This window comes from Thermothelomyces heterothallicus (genome assembly GCF_042370625.1).
Source record: "Thermothelomyces heterothallicus CBS 202.75 unplaced genomic scaffold P884_scaffold_20, whole genome shotgun sequence".
Lineage (NCBI taxonomy): Eukaryota > Fungi > Ascomycota > Sordariomycetes > Sordariales > Chaetomiaceae > Thermothelomyces > Thermothelomyces heterothallicus.
Window position 1 is genome coordinate 24,675 of NW_027192581.1, and position 24,676 is coordinate 49,350.

General features: G+C 56.9%; 6 protein-coding genes across 6 annotated transcripts; 4 read left to right on the top strand and 2 right to left on the bottom strand.

The window, feature by feature from the left end:
- Nucleotides 1-3: 3 nt before the first annotated feature.
- On the bottom strand, nucleotides 4-2,633 carry P884DRAFT_247440 (uncharacterized protein). The gene is made up of 7 exons (XM_069440505.1): nucleotides 2,203-2,633; nucleotides 2,098-2,117; nucleotides 1,996-2,016; nucleotides 1,757-1,931; nucleotides 1,528-1,689; nucleotides 1,256-1,443; nucleotides 4-1,101 (listed from the first exon to the last, which is right to left on the bottom strand). The coding sequence occupies exons 1-7, from the start codon at nucleotides 2,412-2,414 to the stop codon at nucleotides 83-85; spliced, it is 1,797 nt and encodes a 598-aa protein (XP_069295592.1). The 5' UTR covers nucleotides 2,415-2,633; the 3' UTR covers nucleotides 4-82.
- Nucleotides 2,634-3,679: 1,046 nt separating this feature from the next.
- On the bottom strand, nucleotides 3,680-6,204 carry P884DRAFT_286481 (uncharacterized protein; the record flags this gene model as incomplete). The annotated part of the gene is made up of 4 exons (XM_069443834.1): nucleotides 3,680-4,991; nucleotides 5,043-5,501; nucleotides 5,556-5,663; nucleotides 6,192-6,204. The coding sequence occupies 4 exons, from the start codon at nucleotides 6,202-6,204 to the stop codon at nucleotides 4,114-4,116; spliced, it is 1,458 nt and encodes a 485-aa protein (XP_069295593.1). The 3' UTR covers nucleotides 3,680-4,113.
- P884DRAFT_262158 (transcription initiation factor IIF, beta subunit-domain-containing protein) lies at nucleotides 6,037-7,839 on the top strand. Its single transcript, XM_069441634.1, has 5 exons — nucleotides 6,037-6,118; nucleotides 6,229-6,605; nucleotides 6,671-6,935; nucleotides 6,995-7,179; nucleotides 7,235-7,839. The coding sequence occupies exons 2-5, from the start codon at nucleotides 6,372-6,374 to the stop codon at nucleotides 7,586-7,588; spliced, it is 1,038 nt and encodes a 345-aa protein (XP_069295594.1). The 5' UTR covers nucleotides 6,037-6,118; nucleotides 6,229-6,371; the 3' UTR covers nucleotides 7,589-7,839.
- Nucleotides 7,840-7,892: 53 nt separating this feature from the next.
- Nucleotides 7,893-9,728, top strand: P884DRAFT_293568 (haloacid dehalogenase-like hydrolase-domain-containing protein). The gene has a single exon (XM_069444228.1). The coding sequence runs from the start codon at nucleotides 8,216-8,218 to the stop codon at nucleotides 9,332-9,334; it is 1,119 nt and encodes a 372-aa protein (XP_069295595.1). The 5' UTR covers nucleotides 7,893-8,215; the 3' UTR covers nucleotides 9,335-9,728.
- Nucleotides 9,729-9,841: 113 nt separating this feature from the next.
- P884DRAFT_279217 (uncharacterized protein) lies at nucleotides 9,842-12,739 on the top strand (the record flags this gene model as incomplete). The annotated part of the gene is made up of 6 exons (XM_069443280.1): nucleotides 9,842-10,163; nucleotides 10,266-10,360; nucleotides 10,785-10,894; nucleotides 11,019-11,020; nucleotides 11,670-12,142; nucleotides 12,236-12,739. The coding sequence occupies 6 exons, from the start codon at nucleotides 9,842-9,844 to the stop codon at nucleotides 12,737-12,739; spliced, it is 1,506 nt and encodes a 501-aa protein (XP_069295596.1).
- Nucleotides 12,740-15,395: 2,656 nt separating this feature from the next.
- P884DRAFT_301500 (cortical protein marker for cell polarity-domain-containing protein) lies at nucleotides 15,396-19,133 on the top strand (the record flags this gene model as incomplete). Its single annotated transcript, XM_069444860.1, has 1 exon — nucleotides 15,396-19,133. One exon carries the CDS (start codon nucleotides 15,396-15,398, stop codon nucleotides 19,131-19,133), a length of 3,738 nt encoding a protein of 1,245 aa, XP_069295597.1.
- Nucleotides 19,134-24,676: the final 5,543 nt, after the last annotated feature.

The following is a 24,676-nucleotide window of genomic DNA, read 5'->3' on the forward strand; positions in this document are numbered from 1 at the left end:
TTTGGCAGACGACATCATGACCGGTACATACACAGACGACTCATCGGACACGTGCACACACACACCGAAACCCAGCACACCCCTAGTAGCACCACGGCCTAGCCTTGAATCTCGCATTCTCCTCGGGCCGCCCCTCGAGCGGCACTTGGACCTCGTCCGGGTTGATGTACCAGGACGGGTCGCCCTCGACCTGGGTGACGCTCCTCCCGTTGCCCAGCCACCTCAGCCCGTTCCTCCGGCCGGCGTCGTCGACGGGCTCGTACACCCAGTCCTCCCACCGGGGCGCGCGGAGGGCCTCGAGCGCGTGGAGGGTGGAGCCGGGCCAGAGGCCGACCACCTTGTCGCCGCGCCGGTACCAGCTGCGGCAGTCGTCCATGTAGACGGTGTCGCGGAAGTAGGCGTCGACGTACTCCATGAAGTCGCGCACGCGCTCCGGGCGCGGCTCGGCCGAGGCGTAGTCCTCGCGCTGCAGCTTGCGGAGCACGGCCAGGATGTAGTCGGCCTCGGCCTCGAGGATGCGCGTCAGGCTGCCGAACCCGATGGCCGAGTTGGGGCCGAACATGATGAGCATGTTGGGGAACCCGTCCACGGCCACCGACAGGTACGACTCGGCCCGCCCCGCCCACCGCTCCGCCAGCGGCAGGCCCCCGCGCCCCAGCACCGCGAACGGCGGCGGCGACGAGACGCGGTACCCCGTCGCGCAGATCAGCACGTCGAGCTGGTGCGTCTCGGCGCCGCCGCCGCTGCTGCTGCTGCTGCTGCTTGCCGAAGCCGTCGTGACGCCCGCGGGCGTGATCTCGCCGATCGGGTCGCTCACCACCTTCACGTTGGGCTCGAGCAGCGACTCGAGGAAGCCCTTGCCCGGCGTCAGGCGGCGGCAGCCCGGGGCGAACGTCTTGGGGATGAGCAGGGCCAGGAGGTCCGGCCGCGAGGACAGCTTGTCGTGCATGGCCCGGTGGAAGGCGGCCCGGCACTCCTTCTGCATGGCGGTGCCGCGGATGGTGCTGTCGTGGATGAGGTTGCCGCCGCTCTCGAAGACCTTGCGGAGCTTGAACAGCGCCGCCGGGTCGGTCGCCAGCTGTTGGCGTTGTTCGGGCGAGACTACGGACCCCCGGGGATTCTCATCAGCAAGGAGCCGGTGGGGGGGGGGGGGGAAAAAGGAAAAAAAAAAAAAAAAGGGGGGGGGGGGGGGGGGGGGGGGGGGGGGGAGGGGGGGGGCGGGTTGGATTAAAGGGGGATTTTTTTTTTCCCGTACAGGCTGTGTTGGCGGGATCCATTCCCAGCTCGATCATGCCTTGGTCCCCGAAAGCGGACGAGATCCAGGTGGGGGAACGCATGAAGCAGGTCAGCTGGGCGCCCTCGACCTTTTGCAGGCTCGGGATGATCTGGATGGCGCTCGAGCCGTTGCCGATGATACCGATCCGCTTGTTGCGGAAGTCGTAGCTGGCACGACGGTCAGTTCAAGGCTCCCCTCCCCCGACAAACCCAACCCAACCGCCGGAAGAGGAAAAACGAGAGGGTACTCACCTCGTGTCCCAGTCCCCCGAATGCATGAGCTTGCCTTGGAACGTGCCGAGGCCGGGGATGTCGGGCCACGACATGTCGTTGAGCTGCCCCCGAGCAGTGACGAGGACGTTTGCTGAGTCCTCGATCGCCTCCCCGGTGGCGAGGTTGGTCACTCTGACGTTCCTTGGTAACCCGTCAGGTGAGTGTGCTCTTCGACCACCGAGAGCCAGACGGAAAGAAGAAAGCTCACCATTTCTTAGAGACATCGTCCCACGCACAGTGCTCGACTTGGTGGCGTGTCTTGATGAACCTCATTGCGCCGAATCTCTCGGCCACGTCCTCGAGATACTGTTGGATCTCGCTCCCCGGGGCATACAGGTTGCTCCAGTTGGGGTTGGGTGCGAACGAGTACTGGTAAGAGTGTGCTTCATGTTCTTCTGGTCAGCCTCGTTCAACGTGACGGCTTCGGGCGGGGACGGGCACACTTACATGGGATGTCGCAGGCAACTCCTTGAAGAGGGGGTTAGTAAGGGTGTTCAGACTGAAGATTGAAGATTGAAGATTGCTCAACTGTTGCAGATCCGTTCGTACCAGGATATTTGTTCAGCCACCTGCACACACACACACACACACACACACAGCGCAGTCAGTCATATGGTCAACCAGACACATACACCTTGAGTGGAGAAGACATACCAGACTCCGCCAACGCGCTCGCTCTTCTCGTACACGACCAGCTCCACGTTCCTCAATCTCTCTGGTATTCTGATGGCCGCCAGAATCCCGGAGAAGCCGGCCCCGACGACGATCACCCTGAGGGGCCTCATGTTCTCGACGGCGACGTCTTTGATGGTGAACTCGTCGCCAAGCCTCTCGTTGGAGCCGTTCGGAGTTGGCATCTCACCCATCTTGCCGGTGTTAGGTGGAAGGGGATCTTGCTTCTTCCACTTGCCGCGCTCTCTCGGGGCTCTTAGGAGTTGGAGGCAAGTATATTCTCATGGATATCTATTGCAGAAGCAGAAGCAGAAGCAGAAGCGACGATGATCACCAAGGGAAACGGTCCGGGACAGGGGCCGGACGACGCGGGTTGTCCGTTGAGGATGGGCGCACACATATACTGTACAACCGAGGTTCTGGCCCCCCCATGCTTGACCGTTGAAGTCGTGCATGGGTGTGGTGTATTGCACCTGATCTGTCAGCTCCTGCATGAGGAACCGGCGTGCAAGCTCGGGGAAAGTGACGGTAGAGTGGCCAACCCCAGGATGCCGGGAAGCCCACCTTCCGGGCGGGGCGGGGAAGCCTCCCCGGAGAAGCACCGCACATTCGGGGAGTTTTGTTATATCCTACACTACGGGACGTACATCCACCAACTAATGGCCGACGTACACGAGGCTAGGTGTGAGGTGAACCCCCCCTTTCCCTCCTACCCTCCCCCCTTCTCTTTTTGGTTCTTTTTCCCCCCGGTCCCAGAAGTGCCAAGAGGGAAAGGGGGAGAATAAGGGTTAGACATGGAAGCGTTGTGGGGTAAGTGAAGCTTACAAGCAGTGTATCTGCTCACTTCTAGGACCCGTTACACGCGCCAGACATCCGTGGCAGCTTTGCTCGGTTGACTATCAGGCAAGTCAATCGGTCACAGCTGTGCTACCACTCCTCTACGTGGCCTTGCGTATACGCTCTCTGGCTTTTCCGGGACGTTCTAGACCACCTCTATGCTCGACGTATGTAAACTTATCTGCAATGAACATTGTGCCGATGACACATGCATCCATGTATGCATCTGCGATGCCCACGACGAACGGAGGCGAGTACTACATAGTTTGTATGCAGAAGAATTACACCACACCAGCCCTTCCTGACTGACAATACTCAGCACTGATTGTTTCGTGGTTGAATTGAACGCAAAGATAATAACGAAGGAGCAAGAGCTTACGAATGAAATCAGGAACTGGGACACCTGAGTGCTGTGGATTCCTCATGACCCCCCAATGGAAAACCGTTCCCGAATTGGGTCGACCTCTTTTTATATCCCCGGGCGACGCCGACGCGCTCCCACGCGGTCGTCGTGTGACTAGTCCTTCTTCTCCGGCGCTGTGTGGAGTTCTGGTTTGACATTCCCCAGATTCTTGGCCCGCTCTCCGCAGCTGCCGATCCGCTCGGCGGGGAGCGAGAGCTTCCCGGCGGCAAAGCAATTCCGTTTCTTCGGAGGACGGGGAACGAGCTAATGGGTTGGGCCCACTAGTGTATTGCGTAGACTTGTGTCGTGCAGGATCCAATCATCCTCAATCACACGTTTCGTGACATCTATGGATAAGGCTAGGAACAAGCCCTCATCTATTCTGAACAGTTGTGCTTGAAGCTCAAAGGAGCTCGGATGGGCTTTTCCTCCCATCACCATCTCGTTTCTTCTCTCTCCTCCCTTCCTCTTTCTCTCCCTCATTCTCTCTTTTTTTATTATTATTATTATTTTCTTCTCTTTTTCTTTTTCTTCTTCTTCTTCTTCTTCTTCATCCTCCCAGAACACCGGAACTCAAAAGGGTATCAGGGAAACGGAGGGCGCAAGACAATGCAACGAAAGGATGGTCAAGGAGCGGGCAGCGGGACAAAACATCATAGCTCGATGTAGTCCTTTTGCGCCGCAAAGTCAAGACCCCCGTTTTCGTCTTGGCTAATGAACTCGTCCACCTCATCCGAATCGACGTCGTCTTCGTCGATCGACTCGCCATCGTCGTCGCTGGAGAGATCTTCCATCTCCTCGTCTTCCATGCCGGACTGATCCCGGCTGCTGGCGCCCCTCCGCAGGACGCTTGCCCTCTCCCGATGCGGCAGCTTACAGCCCTTGATCTTACAGACACCCGTGTTGCTGAAGTCGGGACACTCGAAGACGTGGCGATCCGAGCAGCCGGCGCCTTTTTGGCAGTAACCGTAGAAGCCAAAGTCCCTGCACACTGGAGCAGCTGGTGAAACTTTTACGTGAGCATACTTGCAGTCAGGTTTGGTGCAATTATCCCGGGCAAAATGCAGGCAAGTCGGGGTGCGCTCGGGAGTAGGTTCATGCGAGAGATCGCAGTTGTCGCCGCTGGGACATTCACCCTGCTGCAGGAAGTCCTTGCAAATGGCAACCTTGTGCGGGTCGTGGACATAGCGGCATCGTGGGCCGAGGGTGCAGGAGCCTGTGTCTCGGTTAGTGAGTCTCGGGTCACTTACCGAAGCCCGGTCGGGAGGGTGTCGCTCGGGGCGTCGGTCGAGGAAGTGTTGGATGTTACCCGTCATGGAAAACTGTTTGCAAGGCACGTTGACCTTCTTCACCGCGCCGGATTGCCTGCCAGAGATTGCTGGGGTCAGTTGCCCGGCCCGGAGATGCCAGGAAACATACCGCTGCGCCTTGACTACGCCGTGACGATACAGATTGCCGTTCTTGCTTCGGTAGAACTTGACACCTCCGACCACTGCCATTTTCGGGGTCGCCTTTGCCGAGTTTCCGTCACCTGGACCAGTGTGAGCATGCCGAAAGAGCCCCTCGGGTGGTCGCGGCGTACCAGGAACTCTGACGAGCTTGCTGCCGTTCTTGGCGACGACGAACCGGACGCCCTGAACGGCAATCTCGTACTTGTTATCGCCGACGGCCTGTTGGTTAGCTGCCCCAAATCCTCCGCTATTTGCCATGCGATTGAGATGGCTGATCAGTTTAGCGCGCTCTTGCTTATCCCTATTGGCAAGCTTCTGGCGCCGCGTCTGCTCCATGGCAGCCGCCCGGGCCTGCGCATCCTTCTTGTAGACATTTGAATTGATCAGCTGCAGGTGACGGTCGTTCTTGGTGACCCAGGAAGAGCTGGATGCGTCTGACGTCGCGCCCGAGTCAGGATCGCCAGACCGGCTCTGCTGGGTCCCGTTGTTCAGAATAAGGGTCCTGTTGCGGTAAACGGGCATTCGGGCGCTCGAATGACCGCCGCGATGGGGAAACCCGCCGGAGCGCCAGCCGCTCGAATAGCCACCGTCTCGAAGCGCGTCAGTGCCGGTGCATCCAAGACTCGGTCGGTCGGTCGACATACGATGGTGCGTTCGAGCGTGCCGCGCAGGACCAACGCCTGCCTGCTGATTCTTGTGGCGATTAATTTGACCAGCCAAACGGCTGATCCGTTCCATCATTTCTCGATCCTCTGCGGACGTCATCTTAATAGCCAAAGAGAACTGGATCTCGTCAAATTGAATATTGCTGCCCGCGACGCGAATAGCGAGACTGCAGACGGCGCAAGGCGTGTGATGTGAATTTGAAAAGTCGCAAGGGATGACGATTCGTGTTGTGGCGGGGATTTCATTCGTGTGCGGAATCCAAAGTACGGGTCCGTGGAAAGATCGGGTGGCTCGCCCGCAATTGTGCACGTGCCAAGGCTCGCGTCTGGTTTGACAAGCGCGCCTGATTCTGCCAATCATCAGGCAAAATGTCTCTCTTTCAACCAAATTGGAGCAAGCGGACCCAAGACTTAGAGAGGCAGGAAGGGAAGGTGTGCATTCTCTCGAGGAAGTTGCTCCGTAGGCTCTGAGGGCCGAATCACATCTTGATATATGGACCTCCGAGCCTGAAACGCGTTCCTTCCTTGACCGTTGATAGAATGTAAGGGTCATGATGACAAAGCTATGCAAGTGCGAGGGCGGTGCCAAGACTTGGAGGCATCGGGCCCACTTGCTTGCATGAGGCATGGTTGCTGACCTCACATGGGAAAGCTGCATCGTTCATTTCACATCATCAACCCCAGCGCAGTTGCTCTGTTCCACGGAGCTGCACTTCTTCCTCAACGACGCCGGCAAACAGCGGATCTTGGCCTCGAATAATTCATTTTGTCGCCACGCCATCCCACGTCGCAAACATGGCGGAGCCTCAGATCAAACCGGACCCCGAAGCGGGCTCATCCTTCGTGGACGAAGTCGACGAGACGCCCGATCTGGAATTCTACGACAAGCTGCCCGACGCAGATGCCTATAGTCGCATGTATCTCACACGCCTACCAAACTACGTCTGGGAGGCCTGGTCGAAGCTCGACGAGGATGAGGAGATTGAGATTGGGACAATCCGCCAATGGATCGACGAGAATGGCAAAACGGTCAGCATGTTCGCTGCTGTCGAGGGTCATTGCCACCGGTGGCTGACGCGTGCCTCTGTCTCTAGAGATTGCAAATGCGCCTCAAGCCGGACTTGCCAGCGCATGCCGAAGTGCCCAAGGAGTACAACATGGAAGTAACGAACCACGATGTCAACAACACCTTTGTCTTCACCGAGCAGGACCTGCCTAGCTATGCTGCGAAGAACAAGGAAAGGGCCAGTGCGCTGGCGCAAGGAATTCCTGCCCATCTTTTGCGAAAGCACCAAAGGCAGATGGAGCCGCCCGCCGAACGGGGGAAGAAGGGCGCCTACTCGCGCAGGCCTATTCCAAGTTGGTGGCTCTCTGCCCTCTCCAGACTGTATAGTAGGTGTGCTAATCGAGAGCGCCAGAGAAAACTAGGATCGCAGGGAAGATCAAGCACGAGGTCGTCTGCACCCCGGTACGGAACGCCGAGGCCGATAGGTTCCTCTCCATTCGCGCCGAAGCCGCCCAGAAGCCTCAGAAGACGGTGACTATGCTGAAGGGCTTTCCCGCCGGAGATACTACCAATCCCAACGAGTGGGAATCTTTTCTCGTACGTGGCCATCTCCCTTCTTTTTGGTGTCGAGAGTGCCTAACACGCAGTGCAGAAAACTCGCGAGAAACCGACCAAGGCGAAAAAGATGGAGAACAAGGCGACCCGTTGGCCGGAGAACCAGCTCCTGGATGCCATCGCCAAGTGCTTCTCGGAGCACAAATACTGGTCCATCAAGGCCTTCCGCGGAAGAATCCCACAGCCCGAGGCCTATTTGCGCGAGACTCTCGACAAGGTTGCCGTGCTGCACCGGTCTGGTACTTTTGCCAATCACTGGTCGCTCAAGCCAGAGTATGAGGGCATCCTCGCCTCGTTACCGAAGCCGGCGGATGATGCGGCGGTACCAAAGGCTGATGTACCCTCCGATGATGAGGACGAGGAGGATATCAAGATGGAGGATGTTTTGTGATTGTCTTTGCTTTTATCTATCTCTTGAGAGTCTAACTACTAGAAGCTTCGGGACGGGACGGCGTGGCGTTCATTCATTGGGGTGGTACCTGATATCGGCTTGTTTCGTGGTTACAGGAGGGTCCCAGGAATGCCAAACTTGCATGATACCCTTTGCAAAATACAGGGCAATGACCGAATGTGATAAGGTGTTGTAATCTGTATGGATTAATGTGATGGTCCCGGGTCACTGGCCCAGGGCTTGATGTCTCGTGACTTGCTTAATCGTATGGGGAGTATCGGCCTGTTTTCTGTTCCGAAACATATAGATTGTGGGGTTCAGGCTTGTAACTCTCTCTCACGGGCCAATGTATGAATGTAGTACCTCCCTTACCTCAGTGGCAGTAACTGCTCCGTTATGTACTGTACCCGCAAGCGTATTTCCTCAAACAAAAGGCAAAACCTGGTTTTCCTTCAACACGTCGCCTTCCGTCTACGTGCAAAATGTGCCTTTACTTAACATGAACAGCGGCTCCTCGCCCATCGTCACCCCGTATTGACATCATACCAAACCCAACCGCTATCCCCGAGAAATAAAGGAAAAAAAAAAAAATATTGAACCAACAAAGATAACGATAGAAATCCAACAATGGCTCTCCGGCGCCTCCTCCTGCTGGACTTTGACGGCACAATAACTCAACACGACACCCTCGCCTCGCTCGTTGCCCTGGCCATCGACGCAACCTCCTCCTGCACGGTCGCGGGGGTACAGGACCAGACGGCCGTCGCCGCGCAGCAGCAGCAGCAGCAGCAGCAGCAGCAGCAGCAGCAGCAGCAGAAGCAGAAGCAGCGGGCGCTCTGGGACCAGATCGTGCGCGACTACGTCGCCGCGCACCGGGCCCACGTCGCAGGCTACTCGGCGGCGGCGAAGGCCGAAGAGCGGCGCACCGCGTTGCGCCAGGAGCTCGCCTTCCTCGAGAGCGCGCGCGAGCTGGAGCGCGCGTCGGTCACGCGCGTCAGCCGCGCCGGGTTCTTTGCCGGCCTGGACGCGGCCGCCCTCGAGGAGCTCGGCAGGGAGGCCGTGCGGCTGGCGGCGGCGGCGGCGACGACGACGACGACGACGACGACGTCTTCTTTGTCGGGTCCCGAGAGTGGCGGTGGTGACGGTGGTGATGGTGGTGATGGTGGTGATAGTGATGGTTCATCCTCCTCTTCTTCCCGAGCAGATGGGTCGCTGGAGGAGAAGAGAGAAGGGGCGGTGAGGCTGAGGAAAGGCGTCGGGGAGTTCCTGGAGCAGCAGGGCAAAGACGGGTGGGATTTGGCGGTTGTGAGCGTCAACTGGTCCAGGGAGTTCATCAGGGGGGTCGTGGAGGCCGGGTGCTCTCGGGGTCGGGGGGGCGAGAGGATCGAGAGGGTGGTGGCGAACGAGATCCGGTTCCCTAGCGGGCAGGTTGAGGGCCCCAAGGAGCTCGGCGGGGAGCCGCTCGTCACGGCGGGAGATAAGTTGCGGGTGATGGAGTCGCTGAGGCAGAGGTTGGCCGACGAGAAGGTGGTGTACTTTGGAGACTCCACGACGGACCTGGCTTGCCTGATGGAAGCGGATCTTGGGGTCATCATGGCGGACGATGCGGAGAGCAAGCTGCTGAACACGCTGAGGAGGGTGGGCGGCGAGGTACCGCATGTAGCAGAAGCAAAAACGGACAGCAAGCTGGTCTGGGCGAGAGACTTTGACGAAGTTCTTCACAGTGGCGTGATGGCCAGGATATGATGGCAAGGAGAGCTGTTACGTGAGGGGAAAGACAGGCGCTGATGAACAACCGGCGGCTAGCCGCCCCCTGAAATCAGGAAACAGACTTGCTTGCTGGGGCTGGGTTCGACATTGCTTGCTTCACTGGGCAAGCAAGACAAGAAACTTTTTGCCTACCCTTTCTTCGTAGATCTGTCGACTCCCCGATTTTGCCGGTCACGAGAAGCTGCGCTGCAAGACGGTTTCTCTCAAGTCTCTGCTGAAAACAGAGTTGCAGAGGAACAGCCAGTGGCAGACCTGGGAAGCCGAGAACGCACCGCCCCAAACAAAGGAAGCACCTTGTATTGGGTTTCTAGCAATGTCCAGAACAATGCCACTGTTGAGACAGAAGAGAACAGATTTGAATTAGACGACCATCGCAACCCTCTCAAGTGTGTATTTAAACCATGGGAGGGACTCACTGACTAGCAGCAAGCAAGGCAACAAAACAACCGAGTCACCGGAGCCATCCATCCGCCTACCGCAGCCATGTGCTTCCACCGTCGCCTCGTCTTCGGCTGCGCCCATCATGCCTGGCTGGGCATCACCCGGCCATGCGAAACCGAGGCGTCCTTCGACCGTGGCGAGACCGACACGGGATGCAGCGTCAGGTGGTCGCACGGGTACGACACGATCCGCGTCCGGGCCAAGTGCCGCACATGCATCAAGGCCCAGGAGGGGACCAGCTTCCGGCTCGGCGTCGTCAAGGAGCAGCTCAAGGTGCTCAAGGAGCACCTCGCGCTGATCAAGGGCGAGCCGCTGGAGGCTGTTCAAGAAGAGGAGGAGAAGGAGAAGGGGAAGGGGAAGAATGGTCTTGATCTGGACGCCGCGCTGCAGGATGATGGGCAGTCGGGTGTCACGAATGGATCACCGCCTTGCGACTCAGACGACATTGTCGCTACTTTGCTCGGAGAGGAGTGGCTTGGGGAGCAGTTGGGTCGCTTGGACGAGGTTATGGAAGAGGTAAGAATTGACCCCAAGCACCGCGCCCTGAAGCTGCCTTCTATCGTTGCCGCGCGGATGGAGACAGAGACTGGACATTGATATTGTTGACGACACTGTTCAATCAATATTTGTTGTTGCTGTCGTTGCTGAATCATGCCGTTCCATCTGTTGATTTTCTTTCCGCGAAGGGAAAGGACATGTTTGTTAGTGGAAGGTGCATTACCTCCCTCGTGCCCAAGTTACTGAGAGCCACGCGGAAATGCCGATGGCTAGAGGGCGAGAGGCTCGCTAGGAGCCCTCTTCAAGATGGGACACGCCAGACGGAGGAACGACGACGGCAGCTGTGGCTGTCTAAGATGCTGGACGTCCGGAGGGAGAGGCCGTTGTCGGACTGCCGCGAGCCCATCCTTTAGGCCTCCGGTGCCTGGAGACATCTGGAAGTTCCAGAGCCATCGCTTCTTGAGATGAAGCGCGAGGACCAAGCGAGGTGTCGCCGTCGAGGGTTGTTGAAGGAGGGAGCGAAGGCTCAGACATTTTCTTCCTCAGCCGTACCTCCTTTCTCAGAGCCACCGTCGCGACCACTCGCTTCCGAACCCGGTTGCCCCCCCCCCCCCCCCCCCAAATGACGTTGCCTATCGTCGTAGTCGACTAACTACTAGCTTGAAGGTGAGACGTTGGGGCGAGATTAGAACAAGACAGCAAAAATGTTGGCTGCGCCTAGATGTGTCTAAAATAATCTGCCTGTCGGGTATAAGTTGAGAAGTGGAGAGATTTAGAAAATTAAATGACAGGTAATTCTTCAGCCGGATGATTGAGGTGCTTGTATATACTGTAGATCGCTTGCCAGGAGAGAGTACCTAAAGTCACTGCTTGGACGTTTTCACCTGTCATCCCCGGAGCCGCTTGTTTCTTGAGCTCACGCCGAGGCTTGAAGCCGCGTTGTTAGTGAGAGAAAAACCTGCTCGAAGCATGAACAATCCAACGTCTTGATCGTTGCTTAGGTAGAGCTCTGTATTTGGGAGCAAAGCTTTGTTTACTCGGATAGGTATATTACCACACCTGAAAGTACGGAGCAGGGGCCGTGCTGTTGCCCCAGCACCTTAACTGAGTGGTGTGTGGGGTTGATGAGCGCACCGACGTTCTGCGGCACTGCAACCTGGGCATCAACTACACTAGTTACTTGTAATCCGTTGTAATCCGTACAGGCTGACGTAGGCCCGTGCGCTACAGGTATCCGCACGTCCCCAGTCCGCGAAAGGCGCCCCAACAAAGCCCCGAAACCCCGGCCGCCAGAGCGGTTGTAACATTTGAATCAGCCCACATGGGTATGCCGACTGCAACCGCCAAACTTACCTGTAGACCGCCTACCAAGCCCAACCTGGCGGTCGAACCACAACCATGCCATGGCGTCTGTTTACGTCCTCGCCGGGCAGCAAGGATGAAGACGGCGCCCCCAAACCCGAGTCGAGCAGAAAAAGCTCGCTGCAGATGACGGCAAACGACCGACCCGAGGCATCCCCTCCGCCGTCCGGGCCGAAAGATGACGGCTCTTGGGCCGACAGCGTCCGGGACCATCTCGGCGTCCCTCAGAACTGGATCGCCCCCGTGGCCGCCGCAGCCCTCACGCTGGGTGCCTTTCGATTTTACCAGTCGTACCTGCGCCGCATCCCCACCGCCGACCACATCGCCCCGAGCTTCTTCCGCCGCCGTAGCCTCTTGGGCCAAGTCACCAGTGTCGGAGACGGCGACGGCTTTCACCTGTTCCACACTCCCGGCGGCCGCCTCGCCGGCTGGGGCTGGCTGCGGCGCGTTCCCAAGGACAGGAAACAGCTCAAAGGACAAACCGTGAGCAAGAAAAAAAAAAACTAAAAAACTCCGTCGTCCCTCCCTCCCCCTCCTCTCGCTGACCACAACGGGGGGCCCCGTCGCCTCGCCTAGATCCCCATTCGCATAGCCGGCATCGACGCCCCCGAGGGCGCGCACTTCGGCCGCCCGGCGCAGCCCTTCGCCGCCGAGGCGCAGGCCTTCCTCGAGAGCTACGTGCTGAACCGCCGCGTGCGCGCCCGCGTCTACCGGCGCGACCAGTACGAGCGCGTCGTCGCCACCGTCTACGTGCGCCGGCCGCCCTTCTTCTTCCCGCGCCGCGACGTCGGCCTCGAGATGCTCCGCCGCGGGCTCGCCGTCGCCTACGAGGGCAAGACGGGCGCCGAGTTCGGCGGCCACCAGATGGAGGCCCGGTACCGCGAGGCCGAGGCCGCCGCCAAGAGGAAGAGGAGGGGCCTGTGGGGGGCCGCGGCGGCGGAGAGGCGGGGCCGCGGCCTGTTTGGTATCGGCGCGCCCGTCAAGGGCCCGGAACCGGAGACCCCGATGGCGTACAAGAAGCGGATGAAGGCACTGGATCGGTCGAACAAGGGGCGAGAGGGGGGAGACGGCAAGTTATGAATGAATGAATGAATGAATTAAGACGAACACGGTTGGTTACGATACCCACCTCTCCTGCGAGAACGAATCTTCTTTTTTTTTTTCGTCTTGATTACACGTCTTGATTACACGGCGAAACATGTCCGGAAAAGTTAGGGAAGGGGCCCCTGCACGATACGAGGCCCCATCTCTCGTTTCGCTTGACAGCTAAGCCGCAAGACAATTGCGCATTGTTTCGGCCCACTCCACCATACCTTGCAGGATTACGCTGTTCCTTGAAGACGATCCCAGCGCAGAGGATGCGATCATCTGGGTCTAGTGTAATCTGTAATGTAACTACCCATACCCAGTGACAGCGGGCATCTTTGGGTTGTTTCGTCTGATGCGCGCGAGAGCAAGGACCGTCATCACCCTTCCGGGTACCGGGGTCAATGCACGACAGTTGCTGTGTGATCGCCTTCGGAGTTGCGGGAACGCCACGGGCCATGATAAGCAGAGTATCGACTGCGTAACAATCATCGCGAGCGATTGATGGGGGGAATTATAAACGAGGACAACGCGGTATCATTTGAGAGACATATAGTGATGGGGTTGTGAGATGCTCCACTCCTCGGTTCAAGGTGCTCCCCCCTGCCTTTCTGTTGCCGGGTTGTCTTACTTGTATGCCCTGATATACGGATTACACTACCCATTTAAAGATCATCACCTCCCGAGACCAGTGTCGACAAACGAACGAAGAGTGGAACCCATGCCAATTGACTACCTTACATACTGCAGTAGTTATATTATTCTTGGCTTGCTCTTAAGCGTCGGGTGCTTTGTGCTCAGATTCCTCTTGTTTTGGCAGCCGCCTTGCGAGTGGTGGTGGAGAGAAGCTCGTCTCAATGCTGCAAGGGGCTGCTTGTCCCCTGTCGAGATGCATGATAACCCAATGGAATCTCGTCCCGAACTGCGCCATGAATCGATGAACAGCCCCTGAATCCAACAAGCGGTGGGCCAGAACAGCGCTTCCCCTCTCGCTGCCTTTTGTTTCTCGTCGACACTCTTTCTCCCTCTTTCCAAGGCGACGAACGAGACGAAATTCTGCCGGCAGCGGTATAACTCCCAAGAAAACAACACTCTTTTGCAGCCTGCCGATTCACCAACTTGTTTTCGCTCCTTACCCTATCCTGCGTGCACCTGGCCAGGAATCTGCGCCCTGAGGCACTCAGTGTTCCAACCACTACATTCATTTCCCTCTTTTTTTTATTTCTTGTTTCTCCTTCCTTCCTGGTGCATCGCGTTCGCAGAGCCGCTCGTTGGTGTTCCGATTCGACAAAACCGAAACAGTGCGTGCCCCTGATCACCAACCTATCAAAACAGAACCTCTGACGGAAGACTGGTAGATCCAGGAATTCCCTGTTCACATTCACACATACTACATTCGACTTTTTGCTCAGCCTCTCGCGTCACCTGTCGGTACCCGTTTCTGCAGCGCACTCGTTTTGCTAGATCTCGATCCAATCGACCACAGCAAATTTCGAAGCCAGCCTTCCGATTGCGCAACGTGCGGTTTTGGACGGCACAACGCGGCAACCTGCTTCCAAGGGAACTTGACAGTGGTGTGGTTGGGTGAGCAATCTCGAACAGCAATATCGAACGCCAAGGCGGCCGTGGAAGCTGTCTTCCGGAAAACAGCTACGGTGAACACGAAGTGCGTACGTGCATAGATCCAGTTCCGCAAGAGGACCCGTTCCCTGTTCCCTTTTATTTTTTTTTTTATTTTTTTAATTTTTACTTTTATTTTTATTACTTTTTACAGCTATCAGCTCGGACCGGCCATGACCTGTCGTCATTGCGCTACGCACCCAATATTAGCCCGCATCCAGCCTACCCCATGCTGCTACGGAACGACCTCAAACCATCACTCCTAGTGTATAGGAGATGTTATGGTGGCATATTGGTTGTTAACAGTTGCTAACAATCGTTTCAATCGCAGAAGCTGCAAGTTTGGCGCGTCTCAGCTTCAAATTGCCAGGTACGGGACTGTTCGTGCCCATAACGTCCTCCTACCTTTTGGAACTTGGCTTATCCTTTTGTGGAAAGGCTCCGGTTCCGCCAGCCAATCAGCACCATAGCAGCAGGATTTCCAAGGCTAAGCGTGCTCCGCTCAATCTCCGCTGTCATCAGCAGAACAGCACTGTGCCAGGCACCATTCCCTCGAGCTTTGCGTAACTCGTCCGACGAAGGCCCAACCTGCGATCCTCAAGTCTTTGAGGCTCAATCAACCAAACAAATCTCGACATAACTTCACGCTCGTTACACTCTACCTCGTTACCGACCGTTACTCCCGACCGCGATCTTGCAGAGCCCCAGACCACATTTTTACATCACTCTCGTTACACGTTCATCATTCAAGTCGACCGACCGACCATATCTGTGTTTGCGAGTAATTTAGAACCGACCCGTGTCTCGGCCGAGCAGAGCGGTGTGGTGCAACAACAAGAACTCCATCTGCTGCAGCACGAAATTCCCCGCCACGTCAAAACGTCAAAACGTCGTTGTTGACGACTTCTTAGCGCTGCTATAGCTATGGCATCGTCTTGTTGACAGCTTGGAACCGGCCATTTCAATTGAGCAGCTCGATTGCTCGTCGGTCCAGGCGCGGTGACTCTTCACAGATTTCAACCACGGCGCGATGCGATTACCCTTTGGGCGGCGCCATGCTGCCCGCCGCAGTTTTTTGTCACCGTTCTCCCTCCTCATCTCGCTATCTACGTTTGCAGTATCGCCAGCAAGCGCAATCTCGTTCACGCCGGTTCCTCCCCCGAACCTCGATCTTTCCCAGCTCGGCCGGGTAGTCTTAGCGGGCGACTATTCAGGGATATCCCTGTATCAGTTCGAGGAACAGAGCGAGCAAACATTGCGAAGTAATGGCAGCGAACAGCTCCTCGTGCGTACGCCTAATGGCGTCTTCGTGCCTATCGTCTATACCGACGCGAGTATTCGCGCCATGTGCGATCTCGACGCCAACAATGGAACCGTTGTTGTGTTGGGAGGCAACTTCACCAGCATTAGGGGCCCCGAACCTGGCGCGCAAGCCAGGCAGTCCAACGCCATCGCCCTGTTCGACCCCAGCACTGGTGCCGTAACCCCTCTCCCCGGGGTATCCGGCGAGGTCAATGCCCTGCTCTGTGACCAGGACAAGAAGATGGTCTATCTGGGAGGGAGCTTCGTCGGCGCCAACTCGACTAACGCCCTGGCCATGAACAGCGACGGAAAATTGGTCAATCTGCCCTTTGCAGGGTTCAACGGGCCTGTGACATCCATTGTGAAGGCGTCCAACGGAAACATCATTTTCGGAGGAAGCTTTACAGGGTTAGGGAACGCGAGCGCTCCAAGCACGCCCGACGGCCAGATCATCAACCTCTCGACCGCGACCATCACGAGTGGATCCTCGACCACGGCGGAAGGGTTCAGCGACCCCAGGAACATCATCTGCAAGACGGGCGGCGAAGACGGGCCGGGGAATACGTGGTTGCTGCAGGACAATACGCCGGGATTTTGGAACGCCCAGTTCGGACACGGCTTCCGGCCGACTAAGCTGCGACTATACAACACGCACCAGGATGGCAGGGGCACCAAAACATGGCGATTCACGGCCATGCCGATTAACGGCATCATGAACTTCACCTACATCGACCCGGTCACTCGCCGGAATGCGAGCTGCACGAGCGAGTGTCCGTTGAGCAATGACGGGAACGTAAAGTTTCAGGACTTCCACTTCGTTAATGTCATTGGCATGAACGAGTTCCGCCTGGATATTTCGGATTTCTACGGTAGTGGCGGAGGACTGAACGGGATCGAGCTGTTCAGCGACGACATCTTCTCGTATGCTGTCAACGACTTCAACGAACCCTCCTGCGCCGGCCTGCAGTCGCAGTCCACAGCCACCGCGACTGGTCCGTGGACTGTCTCGCCATCCTACTCGAGCACCGCGGGATATCTGACGGCCCAGCTCACTGCACCCATTACTGAAGACTCCGCGTCCGTGATGTTCACTCCTGACATTAGAGAGTCCGGCCACTACTCGGTCAACCTGTATACCCCGGGTTGCCTCCAGGACAACACGTGCGCCACGCGCGGCCAGGTCAGGCTCACCGGGCAGATGACAGCCGATCCGACCAAGAGCGTCCCGATCTCTGTCGACCTCTATCAGACCAACAACTTTGACAAATATGATCAGATCTACTTTGGCCTCATCGACGCGAGCTCCGGTAGCTTCCGCCCTCGGGTTACTATGACCCCCCTGGCGGGCCAGTCCCTGGCCCAAATGACGTTTGTCGCTCAGCGCATCGGCTTCACCTTGATTAACAGCACAGGTGGCTTGAATGGGCTCTACGAGTATGCTCCCGGATCCCCAGTCAACGCGAGCGAGTTCATGAAGTCCGCCGTCAACCGCCTAGGGGCCAGTTTCTCGACAGGCTCAGCCGTCAACGCGTTGGCCACGGCGAAGGATACCACTTACATCGCAGGGAACTTCACCACCGGCAGCATGCGCAATATCGTCTCCTTGAAGGGCGACGACACGAAAGCCCAGTCTGTCGACGGTGGGCTGAACGGCGTGGTTCACTCCATGTTTGTCAACGAATCGAACCTCTTCGTCGGCGGCACTTTCACCAGCACGTCGGATAACTCGGTCAAGGGCCTCAACCACGTTGCCGTCTACGATACGTCCAAGAACACCTGGAAGCCCCTTGGCGCCGGTGTTAGCGGCAGGGTTACGCGCGTCGTGGGGCTGACGATGAACATAACCAGCTCGACTCCCGAGGTCGTCATCAGTGTGAATGGAGATTTCGACCAGCTACTGGCGTTCGATACCAATCCTGCCGTGAAGGTGAAGGGCTTCGGTGTTTGGGTGCCGTCGCAGGAGAATTGGCTGCAGAATCTCGACTTGCCGGTTGAGCTGGTGGAAGGCGTCCTGTCAGCGTCTATTCTCAACGTCAATGGCTCGTCGCTTTACTCTGGCACGCTCGCGTCTGCGAGTTTGGGCGCTAACGGCGCAGCAATCCTCGGCAGCGACACCTTGGGCCGGCTGCCAGTGGACATCCAACCTTCCGCAGAGCCCTCCTCCTCGTCTGCAGGTCTGGCCAAGCGCGACGGTTCTTTGTCCGGAGGCGCTCGTCGACAGGGCGTTGTGACCGGCGTTTTCGACACCAGTAACGACAGGAACCTGACCATCCTAGGAGGCCATTTTACCGCCACGACCACGGACGGCTCGACCATCCATAACCTGGTCATTCTTGACGGCTCTGACGAGGATAAGGTCACCGGTCTGGGCGACCAGATCTCGCCCAACTCGACGTTTGCGGCACTCGCTGTGGAGGGTGACATCCTGTTTGCCGGAGGCGACGTGGCTGGGACCGTGAACGGCGATAGCGTCAGTGGCCTGATCACGTACAACCTCGCCACTCGGTCGTTCAACACGCAGCCTCCGGCGCTCTCGGGCGGAAACAGCACGGTCTCGGCTATTGCCGTGCGCTCGAGCACCAAGGATGTTTACATTGGTGGTTCTTTCGCCTCGGCCGGCTCTCTCGACTGCCCGGGCGTGTGCTTCTTCAGCACAACAAACTCCCAGTGGAACCAGGCAGGGCGGAACCTCGACGGAAACGTCAGCTCCCTGATGTGGGCCACCGACGACATCCTCCTAGCTGGCGGCCAGCTCACCGTCAACAATACCGTCACCACTTTCCTCGCCCGCTACGACGCCCGCACCCAGACCTGGGATGCCTTCCCCAGCGCCGGCCAACTCCCGGGCCCAGTCACCGTCGTTACCGCCGGCACAAGCGACGGTAACCAGATATGGGCTGCAGGCACCTCCACCCAAGACGGCTCCGCCTTCCTCATGAAGTACGACGGTTCCAGCTGGCAACGCGCTGGACAGTCCGCCCTCGAGCCGGGCAGCGACATTCGCGGCCTGCAGATCTTCTCCCTCACCTCTTCGCATGAATCGTCCCCACTAGTCGAGGAGGACGAAGCCCTCCTCATAACGGGCTCCATCCTGCTCGCCGGCTTTGGCTCCGCTTCCGCCGTCCTGTACACGGGTAACGACAAGTTCACGCCCTTCGCCCTCACCATCTCCTCGTCCGGGCGCGGCGGCAGCATCGCGCGCGTCTTCTCGGAGAGCAACCGCTTCTTCGCCAAGGGCGGCGGCCACATGCCCCTGGGTTTTGTCGTGCTCATCAGCCTGGCCATCTCGCTCGGGCTGATACTGCTGATCGTGGCCGGGGGCTTGGTGCTCGACCGCGTGAGGAAGAAGAGAGAGGGCTACATACCGGCGCCGACCAGCATGATCGACCGGGGCAGTGGCATTGCGCGCATCCCGCCGCACGAGCTGCTCGAGGGGCTCAACAGGCGCGGGGCACCGCACGTCTGAGTGGTGCCATCAACCTCGCCTGCCCGCGCTGTCGAGCGGTGAAAGTTGACAGGGGAGTCAGGAGGGAAAAAGGAAAATAAAACGAAGAAAAAAAAATAAGAGGGCGGCTGGGTTGGGTGGTGCTGCTGGTTTAATTCGCATTGCCACTAGGAGTGAACTAGATGGGGGATTCTCGGAGTGTCGGTTTCCGGGGGGACAGCACGGCGTTACACTGGGATTTGGGTGGCTCGAGAGGCGTCAAATGGTCTTTTTCTTATACCAAAGGTCTTCTTCTTTTCTTCTTTTCATGCTTCTTGCCTTGCTTTGACGCCCTTGTTGTTTGTGTACGCTTCTATATTTCCATGCTGCATCTTTGGCGTTGGGCATACAGCACAGCAACTTCGGAGGAGAGTGGTGGATTACGCGCGCGCGAGAGGGAGAGGAGAGCAAGGGCGAGAAGGGACAGTGAGGGAGAGAGAGAAAGAGAGAGTGAGAGATTAGAGACCAAGCAGTCGCGTGTGGCGTTCGCTCGACTGGCGTTTATGCCGGTATTATATCCTGCCTCTCCTGAATGACGGTGGTTGTTGGTAGGCGCTGCGAGACGGAACGCCTGGCGAGTGCCGTGGGCGAATCTGGGGCAGGATGACCACATGCGTCTACCGGTGTCTCCGGGGTTGTTGAGTCCTGCTTTCATCCTTACCTGGCTATCTACCTTATCTCTCTCTCTCTCTCTCTCTCTCTCGTCTCTATCTCTCTCAACCCTTTTCGCTTTCTCTCTCGGGGACGTCGCTGCTTCTGTTGATATGGGAGGGTGAGCTTGAGCGAGTTTCTTTTGTATGTCTGTGGGTGACACTTCTTAATGTCTATATAACTATTCCTCGCTCCATGCTGTTGTTCCAAGGCTGGCTTTGGCCCTGTGTTTTGCTCGCCCCTTATTACTGTGTCTTGGCTTCAACAAGGCCCTCTTCGCCGTCGTTCTAGCCCTTGTCTTGTACAAGGACGTGGCTCGATTTTGTGGGAAGACCGCTTGCTTAACATGTCGACTAGCTGCCTTCGCTAGCTTGGCCCTTTTTACTCCTTTCTACGCCATGCCAGCCACATCGTTGTTTGAGGGCGACCAGCAAGAGGTCGAAGTCTTTGCCCTTGTTTTGAGCTCTATTTCGGACACACATCAATCAGGACATTCGCGAAGCCCAGGCTTATGCAACCTGTGTTGCTGTCACCGAGCTTTCGCCTCCTCCCCGGTGCTGAACAGGAGCGGGCGAAAGGGCTGGTGAGTGCCGTCCCAGTTCGTCATTCGATGAGTATATTGCCAACCAGCAAGGACTCGGAGAGTATAGGGGTTCCTCGACAGAACATACTATCTTTATTTATCTTTTTTTTAAAAAAAATGAAAAAGCAGAGGCAGCAGTCGTCGGGAGACGGGAGCTGACAGAGGGGTCTCTAGGAACCCGCATACCATACACTAGCATATTCCTTCTACGCTCAAAAAAACTCTTCACATGGTTACCCTCTCCCCATCATTGGGAGCCGGGAGTGGCCGAAAGTCGCGGCCCCCGGAACCGGAGCGCTGCTCAGCCTTGTCCTGGGTGATACTGGCGTGGACACGCCGTGCAGGGTCTTGATCGTTTTCCCAGATGTGCCCTCGCGGGCAAACGGAGGCCGTGTGGGCTGTGCCTGGTCATTTAAATCTATAACGGAGTGCCCGGAGTCACCCGAGCCTGCCGAGCAGGAGTCACCCATTGCTGGCACATCTGCAATGCTTGATAATGGATACGAGTAATAAAACAGGAGACGGGGGGGGGTTAAGGACGAGGGAGAGCCGACGTCCAGCAGTTTCGTGCCGCGAACTTGTTGTAAAGGAGAAGAGTTGAGGATCGTCCTTGTCGAGTACCCCCCTTCCCCCGCGAGGCCTGTAATACGCAAGCATGCTAGATGCTTCGAGCAGCAATTCAGACCAACTCGCAGAACCTGTTCATCATCCAAGATACCGAGACCCCTATCCACGATTTGCTATCTCTTAAATGCTCCGTGTGCCACGACCCGCATTCGGCCCCGTCATCATCGAGGCGTCCTCTCCTACGCACTTCCGCATATCACCCAAACCCAAAGATCGAACGCTCTCGCAATCTGGAAGTCTCATACAGAAAAGGTGTCGTCCGTTATGGAAATGAAATACATATTTAATATACTTGGTCCCAGTCTGCTCTTCGCTTCTCTTCTGTTCTCTAGTTAGGACAGACCTACTGTGCCTTTGTTACTGACACTAAAGCAAAACCATGTCCTTCTTCGAGATTTGGAGTGCCGTCCGCGGTGCCATCGCTGGCATCGCCGCAGTTCTTGCCTTGTATCCCATTGCTCGGTCCTACTTTGTCCGCTTGTGGACTTATCTTCGGCCTCGCCAGCCTGAAAGAGGAGCCGGTTCAGGCTCTGAACGGGCTCCTCATACCCACGAGAATGTACCTCAGCCCCTCGCCGATGTCCTGACCGTTCAAAATGCAATGATGGACCATTTCTTGAATTTTTTTTTCGACTCCATCACTTACCCTAGAGAACTTTGTGCCTTGCCTCGGGTCTCTCGAGAAACTGCGCTGCGAGGAAGAGTAAAAGACGTGAGTACGGAAGTACGCGGTAGAGCAGTAGAGCAGGAGAGCAGCACCCAGTGATCCATCATCCGTACACGTCGGTGGCTGCCTGTGCCTAGAAAGACACAGCCCCCGTAATGCCCTCGAAACTCGCTCACCTATCCCATTCATCCCGCCTCTCTGCCCCTGCCGCTTACGGGACCGGGTGTGAAGAAAAAAAAAAAAAAGAAAAAAATGACGAGAAAAACATAGTTAATATCCAATTCGCCATTTCGTCATTCCCCGAGGGCCCCCCCTCTCCCCCCTTTTTCCCCGGTCCACATACACTCTCTCTCCCTCTCTCCACACAGCACAGCGCCAGGCATGCCAAACAAACACCGCCAGCACGACAGTATGTACTGTACAGTACTGTACCTAACAGGTTCGTGCTAGCCACGCAGCTCCCTCCATCACTTTGCTCATCTCACCCCCCCCCTTTTTTTTTTTTTTTTAGGCCAAATAACATCCGCCTCACTGTGTGTCTGTGCCTGTGCTCTCCTGCGCTGTGCCGTGACCGAACCAGTCCAGCAGACCCGGCCGTTTTACTAAAGTGGTTTGCTAAGCAATGAGTTACACGTAGTTGTTTAGTTCTCCCTCTCCCCGACAAGCTCCCACCTCCCCTTCCCCCGGGATCTCTTCTCTCTGTTCTCTTACCTCGTCACCGGTCCCATCCCCACCAACCCCTCCCCTTCCCTTGCCTTTTTTTTCTTTTTCGTTTCGTTTCGTTGTCGTTTGTCGTCCTTTCCTTTCCTGCCAGCTTGGAAGAGAGGACAGACTCGTCAGCCTGGGAAGGCGGCGGCTATGCTATTGGTTTAGTTAGTGTAGTGTGTGCGTCGGTGGAGTGTATGTGCATACATAGATCACTGGGTTTCTCCATCTTCTATTTCCCGCTCCATCTTGTCTGTTCTCTTTTTTTTTCTTTTTTTTTTTTCTCTGTTAAACGAACGTTGGGTGGCTTCGACAGAGTGAAATACGGATGTACATACGTGGTAATCTAAAAAGTACGGAATTCTCTCCGCGGCACACAAGGGTCGTTGAGTGATCGTCCAGATTCATAACCCAACGCGGATGATGAGGGCGGGGAGATCTCTCCCTCCCAAACCCGCTTCCCTTCCCCGGCAGTTTGGCTGGACGGGTGATCATCGCTGCAGCCCCGTACGTAGTGTAGTGTTAGTGTACGGGTGTATAACGTAGCGCAGCGCACGATATACATACGAGTAGAGAACGGACGCTACGGTACGCTGATGAGCACCAGTAGTAATAAGCCCAGCATCTTTGTGGACGGTACGGATTAACGGACCCGACTAGCTATTCCCCAACTATTCTACACCATGGAGTTGTTCCACGCACTCGGCGGGGGCAATGCCCTTAAGGCACTCCGGAAAGGGGATCCCGTCGACACACACCGCGAGGCGGCTTTTTGGGCTTGCTAGGCGACGATGATCACCCCATCGCGAACCACTGTGTCGGGTTGGCTAATTCTGTTCGCATGTATGTATGTATGTATATGTCCAACATAGATAGGCTTGTTCATGTTGGAGATGGATATGTTGTGATCTGTCGTTCTGGGAGCGGCTCCGTAGAGCGCGTAGCGTCCGTACACTTCTACATAGCTACTAGGGCAGACGCCCTCACGCATCCCCCCCCCCCCTCTCTTTCCCTCTTCCCTCCCTTCCTCGATCCTGGCCGGTGTGTGACACGGTTCTCCCTCTTTGTTGCTTACCCGAGCCAGACCTCACTGCATCGAAGCGGCGCTCTCCCAGGCCAGCGCCGGGGAAAAAAAGGGGGGGTAGGGCCTCTGTCACATCTCTCGGCAGCTCCCTCTCCGCCGCAAAAAGAGAGAGGTCACACGGCAAGTCGACGCTCGCTTTGCCTTGTCGTCCCCCCTTCTCTGCAGAGAGGGGCCAAGGGGAACGCACCCACACCCACCCACCCACACACATACAAAAAGAGAGAGAGAGAGAGAGATGAACTCCTGTCTCTCGTAGTATAATATCCCAGATGTAATCCGGAACGTGCGTGCATAACCATGCAGAATAAGCAAGGTGCTCGGCGTTTTGGTGGCTCCATGCATCCATCCAACTGCGCAAAAAGGGGCCAGCAGCAAAAGGGGGGGGGGGGGGATGGGGGGCCAGGTTTCCAGGCCTTCGGTTGCCGGTGTCCTCGTCCACTACACACTCATATTGTGCAAACAGTATCCGGTATTAGTCCTCCTAGTGGACACTTTTGCGTACGTGCAGTGATAACTGGCTATCGACGGATCCGTACTAGTCGACGTGTGCGGCGGGTGGTGGTGGTGGTGGTGGTGGTGAATTGGCACCGCGGCTCCCATCCTGCGAGATGGCGTGTAGTCAGCCGTCAGGCCAGGGATGCATTCCCCCTTCTCGAGGAGGATCCGTCCGTCTGCGTCTGACTTGACTTGTGGGGTCGGGCTCGCTGAAGGAAAAAGGAGTGGGAAGGAGAAGAGAGCGCATCCTCCTTCGTCGCCATGGCCAGGGAACACCCACGCCACGCCCGCGGGCGGGACATTTTGACAACTTGGTATGTACTGCATAACTAACTATACCTACCTACCTACCTAATCCCTACATATACATGCATGCAAACTGTGGTGGACGGAGGAGTTAGGTACATAGTCACATACGTATTCCGCAAGACTCTTCGCTACCAGTGCAGAGAAGCCTATCCGTCGTCTTTGAGCGAGCAAAACTTAGTTGGGGCCTCCTGGTCCTCGCCTCCCTCCTCAGTGGTTATTTATCTAATTAGTGTACTCCGTAACTAACTATGTGCCTGCGCGGAGTGTTGAGGTAATCCGTCTGGATCTGTGTGCGTGTGTGACGGTACCCACGGTGATGGCAGCAGCAGCAGCAGCAGCAGCAGTAACAGCAAACAGCAGGTCCGGTTGAGTGGCACCAGTGGAGACCGGCAGACCGGGGGGGG

Excerpts from the sequence above, each read along its gene's own strand:
- P884DRAFT_293568 (XM_069444228.1), top strand. The coding sequence starts at position 8,216 with ATGGCTCTCCGGCGCCTCCTCCTGCTGGACTTTGACGGCACAATAACT.
- P884DRAFT_247440 (XM_069440505.1), bottom strand. The coding sequence starts at position 2,414 with ATGGGTGAGATGCCAACTCCGAACGGCTCCAACGAGAGGCTTGGCGAC. Across the intron at positions 1,932-1,995 it reads AGTTGCCTGCGACATCCCAT|CACACTCTTACCAGTACTCG; the intron begins GTAAGTGTGCCC and ends AAGAACATGAAG. Across the intron at positions 1,690-1,756 it reads GACGATGTCTCTAAGAAATG|GAACGTCAGAGTGACCAACC; the intron begins GTGAGCTTTCTT and ends CGGGTTACCAAG.
- P884DRAFT_262158 (XM_069441634.1), top strand. The coding sequence starts at position 6,372 with ATGGCGGAGCCTCAGATCAAACCGGACCCCGAAGCGGGCTCATCCTTC. Across the intron at positions 6,606-6,670 it reads TCGACGAGAATGGCAAAACG|AGATTGCAAATGCGCCTCAA; the intron begins GTCAGCATGTTC and ends CTCTGTCTCTAG. Across the intron at positions 7,180-7,234 it reads ACGAGTGGGAATCTTTTCTC|AAAACTCGCGAGAAACCGAC; the intron begins GTACGTGGCCAT and ends CACGCAGTGCAG.